The sequence below is a fragment of the Hirundo rustica genome, chromosome W (genome assembly GCF_015227805.2).
Source record: "Hirundo rustica isolate bHirRus1 chromosome W, bHirRus1.pri.v3, whole genome shotgun sequence".
NCBI classification, from domain to species: Eukaryota; Metazoa; Chordata; class Aves; order Passeriformes; family Hirundinidae; genus Hirundo; species Hirundo rustica.
Window position 1 is genome coordinate 11,348,069 of NC_053487.1, and position 20,148 is coordinate 11,368,216.

General features: G+C 43.9%; 1 protein-coding gene across 2 annotated transcripts in view; it reads left to right on the top strand.

Annotated features, from left to right (window-relative positions):
• The first annotated feature begins 62 nt into the window (after positions 1–62).
• Positions 63–20,148, top strand: part of LOC120764905 (zinc finger SWIM domain-containing protein 6-like) — a 346,593-nt gene continuing 326,507 nt past the window's right edge. For both annotated transcript variants that reach the window (XM_040089033.2, XM_040089035.2), the window contains exon 1: positions 63–605. In XM_040089033.2, the coding sequence (XP_039944967.1) occupies positions 92–605 (514 nt within the window). In that variant the 5' untranslated portion in view covers positions 63–91. The remainder of the gene's footprint in view (positions 606–20,148) is intronic.

The following is a 20,148-nucleotide window of genomic DNA, read 5'->3' on the forward strand; positions in this document are numbered from 1 at the left end:
AGGGGGCGTGACCCAGGGGCAGCTCGCGGCCTTCCTGGTGCCGTTTATAGGGTATACCCACTTCCGCTATCTACTTAGAAGCGGTGCGATCATGGCGGAGCGTGGTCAACTCCCTTTCCCCGCTAAGCGCCTCTGCTGCAGACCTGGCTATGGCTCGGCCAGCAGGCCAGGCCAACGGGTGGGCGGCACTGGCCTCAGCAATGGGGCGCTCTGCGCTGGACCCTCCTCCGCAACTCCTACTGTATCTGCTGCCGCTGCCGCTCTGGGGCTGCTACCGCTCGGCAGGACCCAGAGCCCCGAGTCCCTGCTGGACATCGCGGCTCGCAAGGTGGCGGAGAAGTGGCCTTTCCAGCAGGTGGAAGAGCGGTTCGAACGGATCCCAGAGCCGGTGCAACGCAGAATTGTCTACTGGTCTTTCCCCCGCAGCGAGAGGGAAATCTGCATGTACTCCTCCTTCAATACCGGCGCCGAGGATCTCACCACCGCCCCCGGTACCACGCCCGGCGGGGGCGCGGACACCGCCGCCGTCGACGAACACCGCCTGCCCTTTCGCCGGGGCATCGTTCTGCTAGATGGCGGCTATGTCGATAATGTCCTGCAAGTTGGTGAGTTACCGGCCGGGACCGCGTTGCGGAGCCGGGCCACGGCCACCTGGATAGGGCGCTGCTGGTCTCCTCAGACGTGGGTCTCCCCCTGACGCGTCACCCGCCTATTATCCGGGGAGTTGCCTCTTGCTGCGCGGCCCGGCGGCCGGAGCCACCCCACCTCCTTGGCGCGTGCGACTCCCTCCCTCCCCCGCTCTCCCCGCGGTACGGCCTTCACTCTTAGGCTGTAATTCGGGCCGGGCAACTTCCTCTACTAGTCTCCTCCTCCTCAGATCCAGAACACGGAATAACTCTGACAGGAGGGTTGGGCACGCTGCCCTTTGCCTGTCCCTTTAACTTTCCCGACGCGTTGTGCCCGCTCCATGTAATCCAGAGTGTGTGATCCCCGTTTGGCTTTGCTTCCTTCCAGATCCCCACATTTGGCAGTCTGGGTCATCACCGTACCCCGAGCCACAGTAGCAAGGAGATGGCTCCGCTTCCTCCCCCTTCAGAACCGCTGGTTGAAATGAACCAGCAGAAGGGGAACGACGGGGGAAGAGGGCGGGAGGCGCCTCGATCCAAAATAAAGAATTAAAAGAGGGTGCGGGCCCCCAGGAGTGGGTGTGCGGTGCGGGGAAAGCTACAAACAAAGACATTTCTAGGGCGGCGGCGAGCCACAGGGTGGAGGCGCGATTTGCTCAGGCCCCACCACTGGGGGGAGCGGGGGGGGGGGGGGGGAAGTGGATGTGACGGCAGGGAGCTGCTGCAGCTTGGGCGCGAAGGGGCTCACGGATTACTTTAGGTTGAGGCCCTGCGTGACAACGGCGAGGTGAGGAGAAAAATCGCTGCTATTTCTTCTTCTGGAGCAATACTTCCCTCCACTTTTCGCTGTTGCTCGCTCACGAAGCGACCGCCGCCTTCCACTGTTTTTCCTCCTCTGCGAGCTGGTGCTCCTGGTTAATTCCTTCCTACCTCTCTTTAAAGGGCACTGGAGGTTTGTATTCTCCGCTCCGACGGGGGGGGGGGCGGTTTTGCCTTGGTGTGTGAGCTACTACTCCCACCCGCAAGCAGGCCCCATTGAGGTGGTTGTGGCGGCTCTGTGGGGAAGGGGTTTATGGCTTCCTCAGGAAACTTTCGCTGACGGTGCTCCTCTTGCACTTTGTACGGCCTGGGCGCACCGCTATGCGCATTGCTGGAGACGGCGACTGGACACTTTGTTCTCATTTTAACGTTTATGTTCTCATCGGTTTTCTGCCCCTCACCGAAAGGGGAAACCGGACAAAAGACTTCATCGCTTCTCACTGCCGGCTCGACAATTGGGGCAGGGCGGGACGGCGGCTCCGCGCGGCTGGTCCTTCTATCTCGCCCTGTGCTGGGCCGGATCGTCTTCTGGCGGTGCATTGACTGCGGCAGCTGCTCGCCCTTTATTCGCGGCGCCGTGTGAGGCTGAGCCGTGCCGAGTTATAGCGGCATCCTTAGTCTCGGTGCTGCGGCTTGGGGTCGGAGGGTGCTGGGCTCTCCGTTGGCCTTGTCCGCAACGGATTTCACTTCGCAGGCAGCCTGCAAACTTGCCTTCTACTTTCTGAAGGGAAGCTCTTGCTGTTCCTGGATTAAGCGCCCTTCCCTTCTGCCTAGGTGGACTTGAGCTTTAGATATGAGTGGGTTTTTTGTGGGGTTTTTTGTTGTTTTTTTTTTTTTTTTTCTAACATTTTTTTTTTTATTCTTAAGGATTTAATTTTTAAATTAACTTTTTAAATAAATTTAATGTTTTGGCTTTCTCTCCTTTTTTCCAAAGGTCTGAGGTGCATTGGTGGTTTCTCAGGACTGGCAAAACCAGAAGTAGGACCTTTTTAGTTTGATTGGCAGTGCTGAGACTTTTTTTTTTCCTTTTGTTTGCACTTGATACTCTTAGCAAGCAATGAGGAATGGCAAAAGTGCACATAGGGAGGTATTTCTTAGTTGATTACGTATAAACTATGAATTCACTGAAAATGAAGCCAAGGGGTGATAAAAATGGATGCAATCTTTTCTAGGACACCTGGTGTGGGCTTGGCTTTGCTTTCAAGCAGTGGAATAGGCCTCAATGAATAGCTGTAAATGAAAAAAAAAGTGTGTTTTTTTATAGCTTCAAAAGGAAGTAATGTTGGGAAGGGTCAATGTGAAGAAAAAAATATGCGTAAATACAACTGAAATATTGACTGCTGCTTCTGTATTCCTTAACTGCATTCTAAAATGCTATACCTACTCCTGAAAATATTTTCGTTTGGTTTGGGTTTGAAAATTTTTTGCTTGTTTACCTTATATGGGCCTATTTTGGAAGGCTGCACAAAAATAGTGGAATCTGGTGATATGAAACATGTCGGTTGTATTGTTAAGGACATTACTGAAATGCTTCAAACAGACATGGGACATTCTTCCTGCTATATTTAGCATTGGTGCAGTTTTCCTTCTGGTACTGTTCTGGGCCACATAATTTAAGAAGGATGTGAAAGTCCTGAAATTGCCCCTGGAGGAGGGCAACAAAGCTGGTGAAAGGGCTGGAAGGAATGTCCTATAAGGAGCATCTGACAGCTCTCATTTTGTCTAGTTTGGAGAAAAGGAGGCTGAGGGGTGGTGACTTCATGGCTCTCTACAGCTTCCTGAGGAGGGGAAGTGGAGAGGGAAGTATTGACCTCTTCTCCCTGGGATCCAGTGATGGTATTCATGGGAATGGTTCACAGCTGTGCCAGGGGAAGTTCAGACTCGACCCAAGGAAGCATTTCTTTACTGAGAGGGTGGTCAAACACTGGGACAGGCTTCCTACAGAGGTGGTTGATGCCTCAAGCTTGTCACTGTTTAAAAGGCATTTGGACAATGCCCTTAATAACATGCCTTAATTTTTGGTCAGCACTAGAATTTTTAAAGTTATTTTAAGGAGAAAATGAATTGTAAATCTCTTCCTATCATAGTTTTTAAAACAAGGAGTCTTCTTTTATAGAAAAGTTTAAATTGGGTTGACCTAACAAAATTCTTCATAATTTGCTTTAGATCAGTTTTCATGCTTCTCTCATTTAATTTTTCCCTTAAATTCAAGGCTTTCCTTGCTCCCAAGAAATCAGTTTCAAAGTTTACTTTCAGTTTAGGAAAGGTATTCCATCATGGACTGACACTGGCCAAATACTAGGCACCCACGAAAGTCGCTCACTCACCCTCCCCTGCCACAGCTGGACAGAGGAGAGCAAAAATTTAATGAAGGCTTCATGAGTTAAAGACTGGGAGAAAACACTCCAAGGGCAAAACATACTAAACTTAGAAGTACAAAGTGAGTTTATTACTAACAAAATCAGAGGAGGACAATGAGAAGTAAAATAAGCCCTTAAAAACACCTTTTCTTCCCCTAACCCCAGCCTCCTTCCCACCAACAGCGCAGGGAGACAGGGCATGGGGGGGTTTGGTCAGTTCATCGCCCAATATCTTCGTTCGCTGCTCAGGGAGAGTAGTCATTCCCCTGTGAGACTGTGGGGTCCTTTCCCACAGGAGAAGTTTCTCTGTGAACTTTTCCAACATGGTTCCAATCTCACGAGCAGCAGTCCTCCCAGAACTGCTATGGTGTGGGTCACTCTTCCCACAGTCTTTGGTGCAGTCCTCCAAGGACAGGCTGCTCCAGCCTGCAAGCAGGGGCCCCTCTCTCTACCAGGTCTCCCACTGGATCACAGCTTCCTCCAGGCATCCACCTGCTCTGGCATGAGCACCGATGTTACCCTGGTTTTTCTGAGTTTTTTATTAGCCTTTGGATTTTCATAAATGGAGTCAGATCTTTTAGTTACTGTAGAATATTAGAGCAGTTTTTCTACCTTTCCCACAGAAGTAATATAAACAAACCCTTTGTTTTTCATTCTTTGTCCTTTGTTTGCATATTTCTAACCTGAAAACAATTGTAACTGACAATTCGTCTGGCCACTGAGGCTGAGGGGTGGAAACCCCAAAAAGCCAATCTTCTGCTAGACCCACAAATGTATAAAAGTAAAAGGATAAACAAAGGGGTGTCTTCTCTCCACCCTTTCAGCTGGAAGCTGGATCAGAAGAACCTCTGCAGAAATCTCTTGTCTTCGTGTGATTTCTTTGTGTTTCACGGTGACACACCTCCTCCATGGGCTGTGGGTGGATCACTGCGACCCCCATGGACTGCAGGGAGACAGCCTGCTTCACTGTGGAGTGCAGAGAAATCTTTGCTCTGGTACCTGGAGCACATCTTCCCCCCCTTCTCCATTGACTTTGGTGTTTCCATGTTGTTTCCCTCACATGTTCTCACCTCCTCCTCTTTTCTAGCTGGAATTAAAACTATGCCCCCATTGTTTTGATTTTCTTCTTAAATATGTTATCACAGAGGCATTACCAAACTCTCTAATTGTCCCAGCTTTGGCCAGCAGCATGGCCATCTTCAGAGCCATCAGGGATTGGCTCTGCTGGACATGGTGGAAGCTTCCAGCAACTTCTTATGGAAGCCACTTCTGTGGCCCCCCGCTACCAAAAACCAGGCTGTACAAAACTAACACATCTGTATATGATCCAATATTTTGGTACGTAGCAATTCTTGAATTTGGGAGAATTGCCATGCCAACAACCAATGTTTGTGTGCTCTCTGCACTCTAACTTTAGGAGGTTGTCGTGGGTGGAGATGAAGTTTACTGGAGAAGCCCTGCTGTTGAACCACAAGGTGCAGAGAGGACCTCCTTGCTTTCTAAACTCCTTAGAGAGGAATCAGGGTGTGGCTGAATCCAGTCTTAGCCCTAGACTTTATCAGTGGTTTAAATAACTTTTTTTCCTCAGGATTAAAGATGGTAAATCAGATATATTTATATAAAATGAATTCTTTATTATGACAAATGATTAGACAAAAGATCTTAGAATTATATACTATGCAGTATAAATCTAAAACTACTAGTAGTGTATAGTATAGTGTACTATATCAAAGCAATTATATTAAAGCTAGCAAAAAGAAGTAATTATTAAGTAGAGATTGATTTAACTCACCCATACCAACAGTTGTGGGCAGGTCTCTTTCTCTTTACCTCAAGGAGTATCCTTGGGGGACATCCCCTTCCCAAGGGAGAAAATTTCATACACACACTCCAAGGAGGAATATGTTAGAATCTGACCATGTGAAAGTGGACTGGACTTTTCTAGTGTGAAGTAATATGACTGCCAGTCATATGTCACGAGGTCATCTTAGCAGCTTTTCTGCTAAATCTTTGCCTCACTATCAGGATGTTGATTTGGTTGCTGAGCCAGACTGGTTTTAGCATAATTCATCACCAAAACCAGCATGTGACAGCCTCTACTTGACCGCATTCCAAGACAGAGCATCCAGGGCAGGATGGCCTGCTACACTCTACCCCTTTGACTTCAGTCAATCATCCTTACTTCATGAAGTGGAAGTGCAGGTGACTCTTGCCTCCAAACTATAAAAGCATCCACTGCATATATGTACATTATTGTCAAATATGTTGAGATAGGTCAATCTCCTCAGTTTTACTATTTTTCTTAATTCATGTAGTTTGAAAGTGTTAGCTGAGTTATACATTACACATTAACATACAAAGTTATTATAGAAATCAGTTAGAATTTAGCTAATAATAATAATAATATTGCAACAACAGGGTATAACATTAAATTCAGAATGTCTGTTGCGATTGGGGACAATCCAAACAAGTCATCCTACCAATGATGTTACCAGTTTGTGTAGATCAGAATATTCCCTACCTCTCAAGTCTCAAAAATTGCAAGAAAAATGTGATACAAACCAGGATCCAGGCAGAAGAGTTCATGAAACCAGTCTTTGTTAGGGTTTTGGCTTCTTTTCTTCTCTGCCAAGGTCAGGATGAATAATACTTGGGAAACGCCAAGCTCAAGTTTGGACTTTGAATGTTTATTGTATCTTATCTATTTTCAGTATTTACAGACTCATGTACTGTGAGCTCTAACTAGTATGCCAGGAAAACAAGGTAAAATGGAGAGCATCTAACTCTTTCCAAGGTTATTCAAGTGATAATCCCCTAATAATGAGATGACACCTATATTATTTATACTTTTGACCCAATAATGACCACCTAAGGCCTGCAATGTGGACCTTTTTCACTTAATTACAGAAAAACACTCAAACATATGAAGAAGAAGGAATAAGAAGGTGAAGAAGAAGGACAAAGACAACACCCAAAATCCTCCATCTTGACTCATACATATTGCTATATACTAAAATTTTAAATCTAAATTTCTAGCATTCCAACACGTCTTTAGGTTACAATGTCTTTGGGTAACAAACAAGAAGAGCTGGAAGCCATGGTGCAACAGCAAAGCTATGATGTAGTTGCCATCATGGAAATGTGATGGGACGACTCGCATAACGAGTGATGCACTGGATGGCTACAAGCTCTTCCGAAGAGACAGGAAAGGGAGAGGAAGTGGAGGGGTTGCCCTTTATATTAGGGAGGCTTTTGATGCCATAGGTATTGAAACTATGGATGATGGAGTTGAATGCCTATAGGTAAGAATTAAGGGGAAGGCCAACAAGGCTGACATCCTGCTGGGAGTCTGTTATTGTCCACCCAATCAGGAGGAAGAGGTGGACAACTTATTCTACAAGCAGCTGGAGGATGTTTCAGGATCACCAGCCCTTGTTCTTGTAGGCAACTTCAACCTACCAGACATCTGCTGGGAACTTAATACAGCAGATAAAAGGCAGTCCAGGAGGTTTTTAGAGTGTGTGGAGGGCAAGTTTTTGTCACAGCTGGTGGGTGAGCCCACCAGGGGAGGGACTATTCTGGACCTGTTGTTTACAAATAGAGATGGGTTGATGGGAGATGTGGTGGTTGGATGCCGCTTGGGGCAGAGTGATCATGAAATTATAGAGTTCTCGATATTTGGTGAAGTCAGGAGGAGCACCAATAAGACTCTTACATTGGATTTCCAGAGGGTAGACTTTGGCCTATTTAGGAGAATTATTCAGAGAGTTCCTTAGGAAGCAGCCCTTAAAAACAAAGGAGTTCAGGAAAGGTGGGCATGCTTCAAAACAGATTTTGAGGGCACAGAAACAGACTGTCCCTGTGTGCTGAAAGATGAGTTGATGAGACAAACATCTAGCCTGGATAGGCAAGGAGGTTTTGGAAGAATTTAGGAATAAAAAGAGGATGTATTATCTTTGGAAGGAGGGTCAGGTGTCTCAGGAAGTGTTTAAGGGGCTTGCTCGGGCATGTAAAAAAAAAAAATTAGAGAGGCCAAAGCTCAGTTTGAAGTTAATTTGGCAACTTTTGTAAAGGATAATAAAAAATGTTTTTATAAATATATTAATGGTAAAAGGAAGGGTAAGACCAACCTTTGCTCTTTATTGGATGTGGGAGGGAACTTAGTAACTGCAGATGGGGAGAAGTTGGAGGTGTTTAATGCCTTCTTTGATTCAGTCTTTAGTGGGAAGATGGCTTGTCCTCAGGACAACTCCTCCTGGACTGGTCGATGGTGTCAGGGAGCAAAATGGTCCCCCTGTTATCTAGGAGGAGGCAGTCAGAGAACTGCTGAGCCACTTGGATGTTTATAAATCTATGAGCCCAGATGAGATCCATCCCAGGGTGATGAGAGAGCTGGCAGATGAGCTTGCAAAGCTGGTCTCCATCATTTACCAACAGTCCTAGCTCACTGGTGAGGTTCCAGTTGACTGGAAGCTGGCCAATATGAGGCCCATTCACAAGAAAGATTTGAAGGAGGATCCTTGAAATTATAGGCCAGTTAGTCTGACCTCGGTACCCGGTAAGGTAATGGAACAGTTTGTATTCAGTGTCATCACACAGCACTTACAGGATGGCCAGGGTATCAGACCCAGCCAGCATGGGTTTAGGAGGGGTAGGTCGTGTTTCACCAACCTGATCTCCTTTTATGACCAGGTGACCCGCCTGGTAGATGCAGGGAAGGCTGTGGATGTTGTCTATTTGGACTTCAGTAAGGCCTTTGACAGTCTCCCACAGCATACTCCTGGAAAAGCTGGCAGCCCGTGGCTTGGACAAGAGCACTCTTTGCTGGGTTAAGAACTGGCTGGATGGCTGGGCCCAGAGAGTGGTGGTGAATGGTGCTGCATCCAGCTGGTGGCCAGTCACTAGTGGTGTCCCCCAGGGATCTGTGCTGAGGCCAGTTCTGTTTAATATTTTTATTGATGACATGGATGAAGGTATTGAGTCTTTCATTAGTAAATTTGCAGATGACACTAAGCTGGGAGCTTGTATCAATCTATTGGAAGGTAGGAGGGCTCTGCAGAGAGAGCTGGAACAGTTGGATGAATGGGCAGAGTCCAATAAGATGAAGTTTAGTAAGTCCAAGTGCCAAGTCCTGCATTTTGTCCACAATAACCCCCTGCAATGCTGTAGACTGGGGGCGGTGTGGTTGGACACTGGCCAGGCAGAAAAGCACCTGGGGGTACTGGTCTACAGCCAACTGAATGTGAGCCAGCAGTGTGCCCTGGTGGCCCAGAAGGCCAACGGCCTCCTGACCTGTATCAGGAATAATGTGGCCAGCAGGACCAGGGAAGTAATTCTTCCCCTGTACTTGGCACTGATGAGGCCGCACCTTGAGTATTGTGTCCAGTTCTGGGCCCCTCAGTTTGGGAACGATTTTGAGATGCTTGAGCGCATCCAGAGGAGGGCAACAAGGCTGGTGAAGGGCTTGGAACACAAGCCATATGAAGAACGACTGAGGGAGCTGGGTTTGTTTATCCTGGAGAAAAGGAGACTCAGAGGTGACCTTATCACTCTCTACAACTTCCTGAAGGGTGATTGTAGTCAGGTGGGGGTTGGTCTCTTTTTCCAAGCAGCAACTGATAGAATGAGAGGACAGTCTTAAGCTGCACCAAGGGAAGTTTAGATTGTACGTTAGGAAAAACTCTTTTACGGAAAGGGTGATAAAGTACTGGAATCGTCTTCTTGGGGAGGTGGTAGGATCACCATCCCTGGACGTGTTTAAAAAAAGACTGGATGTGGCACTCGATGCCATGATCTAGTTGAGGTGTTAGGGCATGGGTTGGGCTCAATGATCTTGAAGGTCTCTTCCAACCTAGTGATTCTGTAATGATTGGAAGAGTTCAGCAGATTGGTCATCAATTTCCTTCTGTATAGAATACAAATCTGTTTTCTCAATCATGAAGTTCTGTGTGGGCTCCCAAGCTAAATTCAGGGAGGAGTCTTTTCCAAAATCTGTGGTAACAAGAGAAGGTGCAAACATCTCAAAGCAGTGCTTGCGGAAAACTTAGATGCATATCTAATAATCAAACTAACAGTACCAGTCTTTGAAAGGAACTTATTGGACACTAAAATGCAATCATCACTATTCATAAACTTATTTGGTAAAACCTATTTAAATTATCTAGTACCTTAATAATACTGATCAAGATTCTTAACACCATGTAGACCAACTGAAGCTAGAGTAGGCAGCCATCCTTTTGAGACCTTTTCGGTTTTAGATAAAATGTTTTTTTGTCAGGTTTGCACATTCTGTTACACCCTATATTGCAAATTTGGAATAAAATCTATAAACCAACCTTTAATGTAGCCATACTTGCTATTACAATCGTTGGGTGCAAGCATCGGCTAGCATGGTTGACTTATCCAGGAACAAATAACCATGCCGTGATATTGGAAACATTTCTCTGAAAACATGCACTAAAAGAAACATTTAATGTATTTCATTTTAGAGTATTTGATTCTGTTGCAGATCTATTTGCAGTGGATTTACTGTTTACTGTAGGGTCCAGTAGTTCTTTTGTTTCCAGAGCTGGCTTCATTTTTATATAGGGGATTTAGAAGTCTTCAGCTGTAATTTTCACAGTGGTATGAGTAGTCAAAAGTCCTTTCTACTTCTGCTTAAGCGGATTTTTATTTCATGTCCAAATGTACACACAGTCTTCTGGTTCGTGAGGATATACTTGAATGTTCAAGGTTATTAGAGAGGCTAAACCAACAAACTTATACAGTGATAAGAGCAGACAGACATTGTTCTGTAAAATATCTATCTATCTTGATAGGTGCACTGGGTGAGATAGGTTAACTTCCTTAGTTCAGAATGTGGGAAATATTCATCAGGAACTGATTCTGTGTTGATGGCCATTAGAGTCAGTAGCCACTCAGGCTAATGGTCCATTAGTGTCCATTAGAGTAATAGGTACAATCCTGGTTTGGGGTAGTTTGACCATGACTGGTTGGCCCACCTTTAGGTTGTCCTGAAGGGCTTAAATTTTATCATTTGGAGCTGATTCAAGGGACATTGAACTCAAGAAAGCTCTTGAAACAGGACTACTCATTGGTCCATATCAGCTATTTATCTAACAGAGGGTAACCTTTTATCCCATCCAGGTTCATTTGGCCTAAGGTAGCGTTTCAACAAACCATTGTCGCGCTCCACAATCCCATTTGCTTGGAGATAATAAGGTGTATGAAAAACCCATTTGATACCTTCCCTTTTGTCCCAGTCTTGCACCATCACACTGGTGAAGTGTGATCCATTGTCACACTGTATAGAGTCTGGGACAGGGAGACTGGAAAACCAGTTACTGAGTCCTGAAATAGTAGCTTTGGCATCAGCATGTCTGCTTTTAGTGGCAACTAACAATTCAGATACCACTTCCATACCTGTTAGTATGTATTTGTAACCACTAGATGTCTTCAGAGGTCCAATATAATCTTATTTGCCAGGTGGACCAGAGTGTTTTGTCACTTTTGATATGTAAAGGTGATGCCAGGTCTGGATAATTTTGTCCAAGTCTCAATTGGCACTAGGGATATTGTGAGAGAAGGCCTTTACACATCTTCCTGGTCAATGGCCAACCTCTACTTCGTGCTGCAAAAAAATAGAGCTTCCTGTCCAGTATGCCCTAATTCACAATGTACTCATTCAACCAATCAATACCAATGTTGTGGATCTTTCAACTGATCAATTTTTATCTTTTTAATTTTTGTCAGATGATCCACTTTGTTATTCCAATAAGTCTATAAGGCTCGATCGCTGCCATGAGCTGGCACATCATATGTGGATTTGTTGGGATTGAGCCTGTAACAACAACCACTTCAAATCTGCCTTCTGCCAAACCTCTTTTCCATTCACTTGCCAATCTAATGCTTCACACTGACACAACCACTGTGTGACACCAGCCCAGACTGAATAAGAATCAACATATATTGTCCTTGCTTTTTCCTTTAGTGCCAGTAATACAGCTTTTAACTCTCTCACCTGTGCACTTCCTGTTCCTTCTTCTACTACTTCCATTCCTGTCTGAATATTAAGAGCAACTGCTCTGTACTTCCATTTACCATCAATGCGTTTGACCGAGGCATCTGTGAACCAGACGTCTTAAACTTCAGAGTCTGAAGTGAATGCAAGAGCATCCAGTATAAGACGTTTTATATGGCTGTTCTAAATGTTGTGATGCCCTTGCAATGCATTACCATGCTCTCCCTGATGAGGTAGCAATATGCATCCAGTCTTTGTTACCTTAGCCTCACTACTGAAGACAAGGTCTAGTAAACTTGTGATGTCACTATCTTAAAACAGTTTTTTTTCTGACTTAATTCTGCAAATGTATAAACAGACCAGAGAAGTGTAGCCTTTTAATAGTAACTAAAGTGTAGAGAATTCTTTTGTGGTCAAGTTGGAACTGGTAAGAGCCCTCCTGTAGGAACTGAGCAGTTGTACAGGATACTTTAATGAATTGGGTCAAATCAGAAATAGACTGAAGTGTCTCCTAATGTGGGCTTTTTAACCAATGCTTTTTTAAACCCTTCTGAAAAATGAAAAATAAAGTGTAAATTAGGGGAAACTTTAACTGCATTTGAAATATATTTTAAGGTAATTGTGATGTGTACCATCGCACTTTAAAAAGGAGAGCTTAATTTTTAAAATTTATCTATTTATCTTGGTTTAAGACAATTTTATGAGGTGGACACTAAAAGGAGTTACCTCCCCTTTAGTTTAACCAATCCCTTTCCACCAATAAGGAGAAACAAATACGAGTAGATATAAGTGAAAAAAAATAGCAGTTTCATTAAAAAATCAAAATAGCAACAGGCAAAAAATAACAGCAATAGTCACTAATTACAAAATTGCTGAAATCTTGCAGACTCCCAGGGAACAGAGAAACTCAAAATGCTGGAGTAAACCACCCCCAAGATGGCACCCTCCAGACAACTGCATGTAGGGAGATAAAGGGAAAATGGCAGACTTCCCCCCCCCCCCGTCAAGATGGTGCCCTCTGCAGGTGACTGTTTTGGAAGTCAAAGGGAAAATGGCAGACAAATGCTCCTCCAAAGATGGTGCTTCCACAGAAGACTGCAGTCTAGGAGACAAAAAAGAGGTAGTAGACAAATCCTACTCAGCTCAACTTTCCCCTTGGAACAAAAAAAAATGGGAAGGTAGGAGCTTACAAAGCAGTTTTAGTGGCAGATGGGAACCACTGGCATGTGTGGGGTCAGCACTGCCACTCGCTGCCACCTCCTGCCACCCACTGGACTCTGCTGGTGTTAGTGCTGCTGTCTTAGGCCCTTGCTCCAATGGGGGAGAAGAAGACAGACTCTTGAACACCAATGAGGAGTGGCCTGACCCCAGACTGGCTCTGTGCTGCTGATAGATGTTGCAAAATTCACTCTGAAACATTTTTTTCTTGGAAAATGCAGTTTCTTGGGTTGCTGGTCAGCCAAATTGTGTGAAGAGCTTTTACAGTAACCTATTGATTACTTGCACAGCAGTTGCTTCAATGAAGTACTTATTTTTCCTCTGATATTTGAGGAATACAGTACACTGCTTTGAGAGGATGACAAAGTAGTTTTAGTGAAACTCATTTGCACATTTACAAGGGTGCCCTCTGTGACCACATTTAGTATGGCTTGCACTTTTTCAAAACAGTGCTGCTGAGTCGACGATTTTTAAAAGTACAAGAACAAGGAAAAATCAATAGTCTAAATGACTTGTTTATTATATTAGTTAAAGGAAGGAAACCTGGAATGCTTTTATTCTGAAATACTGTGCTATGACCAGTGATAACTGGCTGTACTGCTGCTGCTGTACATGCAAAATGAGTCTCAGTTGCTTCACTGGTTTAGGTTGTAAACTGAAACCTGGCAAACTGACTACAATTAGTTTCTTGGGGATAAAATATCAATCCATTGTATTTTGTATCTGGATTTAGTGTAGCTATATTATATTGAAGCATGAAACTTCCCTTTTGCTTCTTCTAGAGCAGAGGGACAAGGATGACAAAATATGTAACTGTTTTTTAGCTCTGTTGTTGAAACTGTTATGTGAGAGAGCCATCATGTGGCTTTCTTGGTCAAATCTAAATGCGTGAATTTATAGAGGTGGCTTCAGCTAAGTGGGCTACTAATGCGTGAATAGTAGGCAGTGACTATCAATGGGACTTGATGTAACAGATGCTTTGGTTGTCTGATGGGATGAGGAAGCTGAGAATAACTTGATTAGTTCTACTTCTAGAAGCAGCATACCACTTAGCTTTACTGACAGTTTTCAGTGATCAAACTTTACATTGTCATGTATTCTGTCAATAATTTAAAGGCTTAATTTCTAGGTAGTTATGTAGATGATACATGTAAGTGGCTGTTTGGAGTGAAGAAGTGTTTAGGATTAAACAAGAGTTTGGCTCATAGAATAATGTGAGAGAGCCAACAAATAAGATATATTTGAAGAGAAGAGAGAGAGTAAAATGCTGAGTTTATAGATGACAGGCTAGGAAAAGAAATAGGTAAGTTGTGATGCCTGAGATAAGGTAGAGGTCAAAGAGCTCAGTAGATCCCTGAGATGTATTTAAGGAGGCTATAGTCTGAATGACTGCCCCCCTTACATGGTCTGCTTTCAATAGGTATTAGTGGAGGCATGGAAGCCAATTGTTTCATTTTGTAGGAAAGAATCTAAGCTTTCAAAATGGAAAGCAGGTTGCCAAACTGTAATTTAGCTGTCTGTAGCTTTTGAAATTGTAAAATACATTTAAAGTTATGAAGTTGGTGTTTTCTTGCTCACTTTTGTCCTGGTTTGGGACAAATTTGGGAGAAAACCCCTGTATAGGATCCCTCTAAGGAAGCAAACCTAAGTGGCCCTTCCCTCCAACCGGTCTGGTAAAAAAAAAAAAAAAAAAAACCCTTTGGAGAAAAGTGGAAAAAACTATTTTACTAAAAATAGTCTAAGTCTATCTTTGATACTTTTATCTTTGCAGCTTGATCTACTTGCTTGTTGTTTCGGTGCTCTTCATTAGCTCAACTTTTGGGGACATGGGCATCTACATGACGGACTTTGACAGGTAGCTTCTCTACTCGAGTGGCAATGTCTTTCTACTTATCTGTAGTCTAGATTGGTTTTCCTTTACGCTGCCAGTTGCTTTTTTTCTATTTCTCCAGCCATCCCCACAGAGCATTGGCTACTATTTACGAATCAGTGTAGAGGTAGGGCTTTGGCCACTTCTCTCTTTCAGCAATGTCTAGGGCTAGTTGAACAGCTTTGAGCTCAGCGAGTTGGCTTGATTCACTTTTTTTTTTAGTGGCTTGTGCAACCTGTCCTGTGGGGCTCTATACAGCTGCTTTTTACTTCTGGTTTATCTTTACGATGCGGCAAGAACTATCAGTGAAAAGCGCATAGCGTGTTTCTTCTGCTGGCAGTTGGTTGTATGGTGGAGCTTCTTTGGCACGTGTCACTTGTTCCTGCTCTTCTTCATCCATGAAGCCTGGCTAGCTCAGTCGGTAAAGCATGAGACTCTTAATCTCAGTATCGTGAGTTCAAGCCCCACGTTGAGCGCCAGTTAGAAGTATGTCCTGGTTTGGGACAAATTTGGGAGAAAACCCCTGTATAGGATCCCTCTAAGGAAGCAAACCCAAGTGGCCCCTCCCTCCAACCGGTCCGGTAAAAAAAAAAAAAAAAAAACCCCTTTGGAGAAAAGTGGAAAAAACTATTTTACTAAACAAATGAAGTGCATACAAGTATAAAGAATGAATAATATGAAGCAATAAAACCTCTCCTTCTGAAGTGAGATGGCAAATTGAGAAAGTCCTTGCCGTGGGTGTAGCTCGGCTCTCTCTCTCAGTGCCTCTCCTCAGTCCCAGTCCCTCCGGCGCTGCTGGAAAATGCCGAGGTCCAGGCCCCGGTGGGCCGCAGGTGCAGCCCCCAGTGCTCCCCTGGGTTTTCAGTCCAGAGCAGGTTTAAACAGTTCCAAGAAAAAGGGGAAAAAAAACAGTCTAGGGAACTTCTCTGCCCTAGCTAGCTGAAACTAACTAAAAGCAAAACAAGATCTCTGTCCTGCAGTCTCTCCAAGCCTCCGCCGAACACGCTGTCTGCAGAAGAATGTGGAGGAGTCAGGCAGTTTTCTCAAAACAAACTCCGCGCTTCTCCTTGCTCTTAGAACCAGTCTTAAAGGCACAGGACTCAATATACAGCACAAACAGAACAGACGATTGGGGATACAAGCATCATAAAGTTACCCTAGGACAACTTTTTTTAACCTTACACCCTGTTATAAATGAGAAGACCAAATTCGATAAATCAAAATTTGGAATTTTATTGAGAGACAAAATAACAGTCTCGGACAGCCACAATTAAAAGGACAGCGTCGAGCCCGGGGTCGGCGCCGGGTGAACAATGATAACATACTCTGCCAGTCTGTTATCCCCAAGTTCACATCTGTGGTTTGTAGCAGTCTCTTTTTATACACTGGATCGCGGAGAGAGGCCTGAGATGTCAAAAGTCCTCCCTCCGAGGCAGCTTCATTAAACATGCAGGTTTCAGTTCTAAGAGTCTGAATGGATCAGCGGAGGAGGACAATGCTGTTAATGGTCGGTTCCAGGTGTGCTGTAGACATGTTAATTTTAGCCGGAGACAATCTAGATACGGATCTGAAACTATCATCGGGTTCTCCGGGCTATCATCTCTGTTTTCCGTTGCCTTTTGTTTCCTTTCAGCGATTCCTGGCAGTGACAGTCTTCTGTCCTCCTTTCTGGTAATTCCAATCAAGCTCTCTCCGTGTCCCTCCCAAACATTTTCAGGCTAGGGACATTTTTGTATTCTATTAAATCCCCTTCTTCCCGAGTTAACCCACAAAATGCTAAACCAAAACTTAACTTCTAACATGCTAGTTTATACAGGACTTATAGTTATACATTCGGTATTACATTTTATATTCTATTAACATGAAGTAACTTCAGAGCAGATGTTACATTCCTTTTTAACGATTTGTAGCCAAGGCATGTTTGTGTCTCTCTCCTGGTAGCCAATGCATGTTTGTGTCTCCCTCCTGGTAATTCTTAATCATGTTATGTCTCGTGCCTCCCCCTCCCTTGTCTTTTCAAGCGAGAGAAATTCCTGCACTTTTACTGAGCTGCTTTCTTCTGAGTTAACTCATAGTTTATTGGATTAAAACAAAACTTATATTTATAGGGATAATATTACACTTTTATCTATTAACACGAATTAACTTTAGGACATATATCACACACCCCAATTTAAATTTTAGAAATATTTCCTTTGTGTGTCAGATACACCCTGTTTCTCAGAAAACGCTGACTTTCTATGTAAATGGTGTTTCTTGAACTGTACTTTATCAGAAGCAGAACCTTTTTGTGTTGGATCATGGTGGAGACTCCATCATTACAGTGGTAAAACAGAGCTAGTGACTTCATTTTGTACAACTGTTGAAACAGATTTATTCATAAAGTTAAATGTGCGTTGATAAGATCATAGAATATAACAGAATTTCTTTTATTATAAGGTATAGTCAAATTGTGTTTTAATTCTCATCAACAGGCAATAAATGGCTTAATTTTAAAAAGACCAGGTACGTGTTTTCTGTCTTTTTTCCCCCCTTCATAGTAGTGAATATCTGTGATACCCAGACCTGAGAAAAACTGAGGTGGTTTTTTTTTTCCTTTTTTTTTCCCCCAAGGCTATAAGTTGTGCTGGTCTGGGAATAAGGATGGGGAATGCAATGTTAGCCTGGATAAGCAGAAAGAGGTGTGAATCATGAGCATGCACTTCAGTGAATCATGCCTGTTATGAGGTCCAACTCCTCCCTCCTTGAATAACAAAAAAATTGAGATGAAGTGTTGAGAAGCATTTACTGAAAAGAGGAAATGTAGGAGGATGGGCAGTAAGACACTGAGCTGTGATTTTAAGGAAGTAAAAGGAGAGTCACAAAAGACAGTAAAGGTCAAAAGTTCTGCGAGAGGAATTTATAAAAGCACTGAAAGGTAAAGGAATATCAATCCTGAAGCACTCCCAGAAAAGCTTTCCACCAGGGACCTTGGTGAGAACCATCCCAGTGTGATGCACTGCACTAGAACCAGCAAAGGCTCAATGGTAGAATAGCATTCCAGGCAAGGACCTCAGTGTACTCAATTATTTGGCAAAGTGAGTGAGAAGATGAGGTGTGTTGCTGTTGGACAGGAAAGAAAGATGAAAGACTCCAAGTATTTCAGAAGGCAAAGAGTATAGAAGGCTTTATTGTCTAATTCTTACCACCTTTTATAAGGTGTTCCAATACAGACTTAACATGATTGGTGACTAGGAATGACACCTCTCTAATCTCATTGGTGAAACTAGAGAAACAGCAAACCACCACTTGGAGAAAGATTGTTTTGGGAAAGATAGTTGTTTTGCCAAGATTGTTTTGAGAAGAAGCTTTCTCGAGAACTTTTCCCTTGGGAAACAGCACTGCTAGCAAGCTAAAATCTCTTCAGACTTAGAAATGTCAGGCCCACAGAGGTGGGGCAGGTGATGTTATGATGTAACACAAACACCTCAGGCAGAAGTTATATGTGTGAATGAGGTGGAGGAATCAGCAGCATGAGTGTAAAAAGAAGTCTGTATATTAGCCTTGCATACATGTAGTTTTATTGGTGGGTGGGGTGTTATCTGTAGCTGTGTTTTGGGCCAGGTAGCTTGGAAGGGGTAGCATTGAATGTGGCCTTGGTAAGGAAATGAATGTTCTGAACCTGGGGATGGGGGAGTGTGGTATAATGCAATAAGCAAATCTACCTATAATGCAGTTCCTGCCATCTTATGCTGGTTTGACGTGCAATGGGAAGGGTATGTTTGCAGTGTGGGCTAGTGGTGGGTCTGCTGCTAAGGTAGCATGCAATTTAATCTTCCATCAGTAACTGGGTATAAGTAGTGTAAGTTGCCAGCAACACGTTCAGCATAGGTTGGAGGGACTTTTGACAGGCTCATCCCCTGCAGAGCTCAGTACCATTTACACCCTGCTCTCAGCACTGAGTGGCTCCTCTTATATGGGCAAAAGCACTACCAGGCCTTTGTTCAGTTTGCTTTCCTGTGAAAATGAATATACTTGTGACCAGGAGGCTGTTGTAAGGTTTGCTAGCAATATGTGGTCTAGATGTCTAATTGCAGTGTCCAGTGTGGTGATTACAGCTCATTAGCCCTGACATGGGCATGCTGGTGCAGTGATACAGGTACTAGGAGTTGGTAGTATGATGAAAGGGCCTCCATTAACTTGAGCTGTGTGTGTCAGCTGTTCAGAGACTTGTGCTGGCCTATAAACCCCAGATTGTGTTATAAAGGTGGTGTGCTGATCAAAGGCTGAGACCAATAGTCTATGGTCTTTGTAAATACAAATTTAAAGCTAAAATATAAACCTGATCTTCTTTCTAAGGCTGGTAAGCTTAGGTTGCCTGACAACAATTATAAGTGGTAAAAGCCATAAACCTTTAATTTGAGAGAAGTTGAAATTGTATTTCCAGTTATAATTCAGCAATGTTATCACTCTCCCCCCTCTGTTTTTTATGAAGTGGTTTATTGCCCCCCCCCAAAAATGCTACTGTTGATTCAATGGAGAGTATATTACAAGAGGAGGGTACTGAGAAGTGCAGGACTCATTTCTCTCAGTCACACTTAGACTAACTTAGTTATCATGAAGCTCTGACTGCTGCCTGGGGAAAGGAGACCAAGCTGCTGTGCTTGGAAGTTCACTATTGGCAAAAGGTGGTGGCCTAATCATTCCAGAGATGGCAGCATAGGCCTTTCTTGAGCTGTGATGTGTGTTGGGTCTGCATGAGTTAGCCATTTTCCACATTTCTTCATCCATAGTGTTTTTTCTTGTTATAACACATTGACCAAGGGACAAGTTCCCCTACCATGTTACCCCAGTGGTTAAAAGCAGCACTAAGCTTGCGCAAAGCTGGAGGAGGAAAGAGGTGCATTGGAAGCCCTGTTGAAGACTGCACAGTGCAAATGAGTCAATTTTCAGGACAAAAATTACTTCCCTTTATGGTAAAGAGACATTTAATGGAGTTTTATGTGGGCCTGTCTGGGATAGAATGCTTTGGCTTTCTCAACTGCTTGCACTGGGGGAGATTAAAGCTTATCAACAAGGCTTGCTTTCAACAGTAGCCTTTTTGATGTGGAAGGATTGATTTGGGTTGCTCACTTCCTAGAGTCCTCCTACAGGCCTGCCTAGAGGATTTTGGCTGTCAGACTCTTAGGATATGCATGAGTGAGAGACTGAGTCCTTAAGCTGTACATAGCAGGGTACTTTACCTCTTGGTTGTCT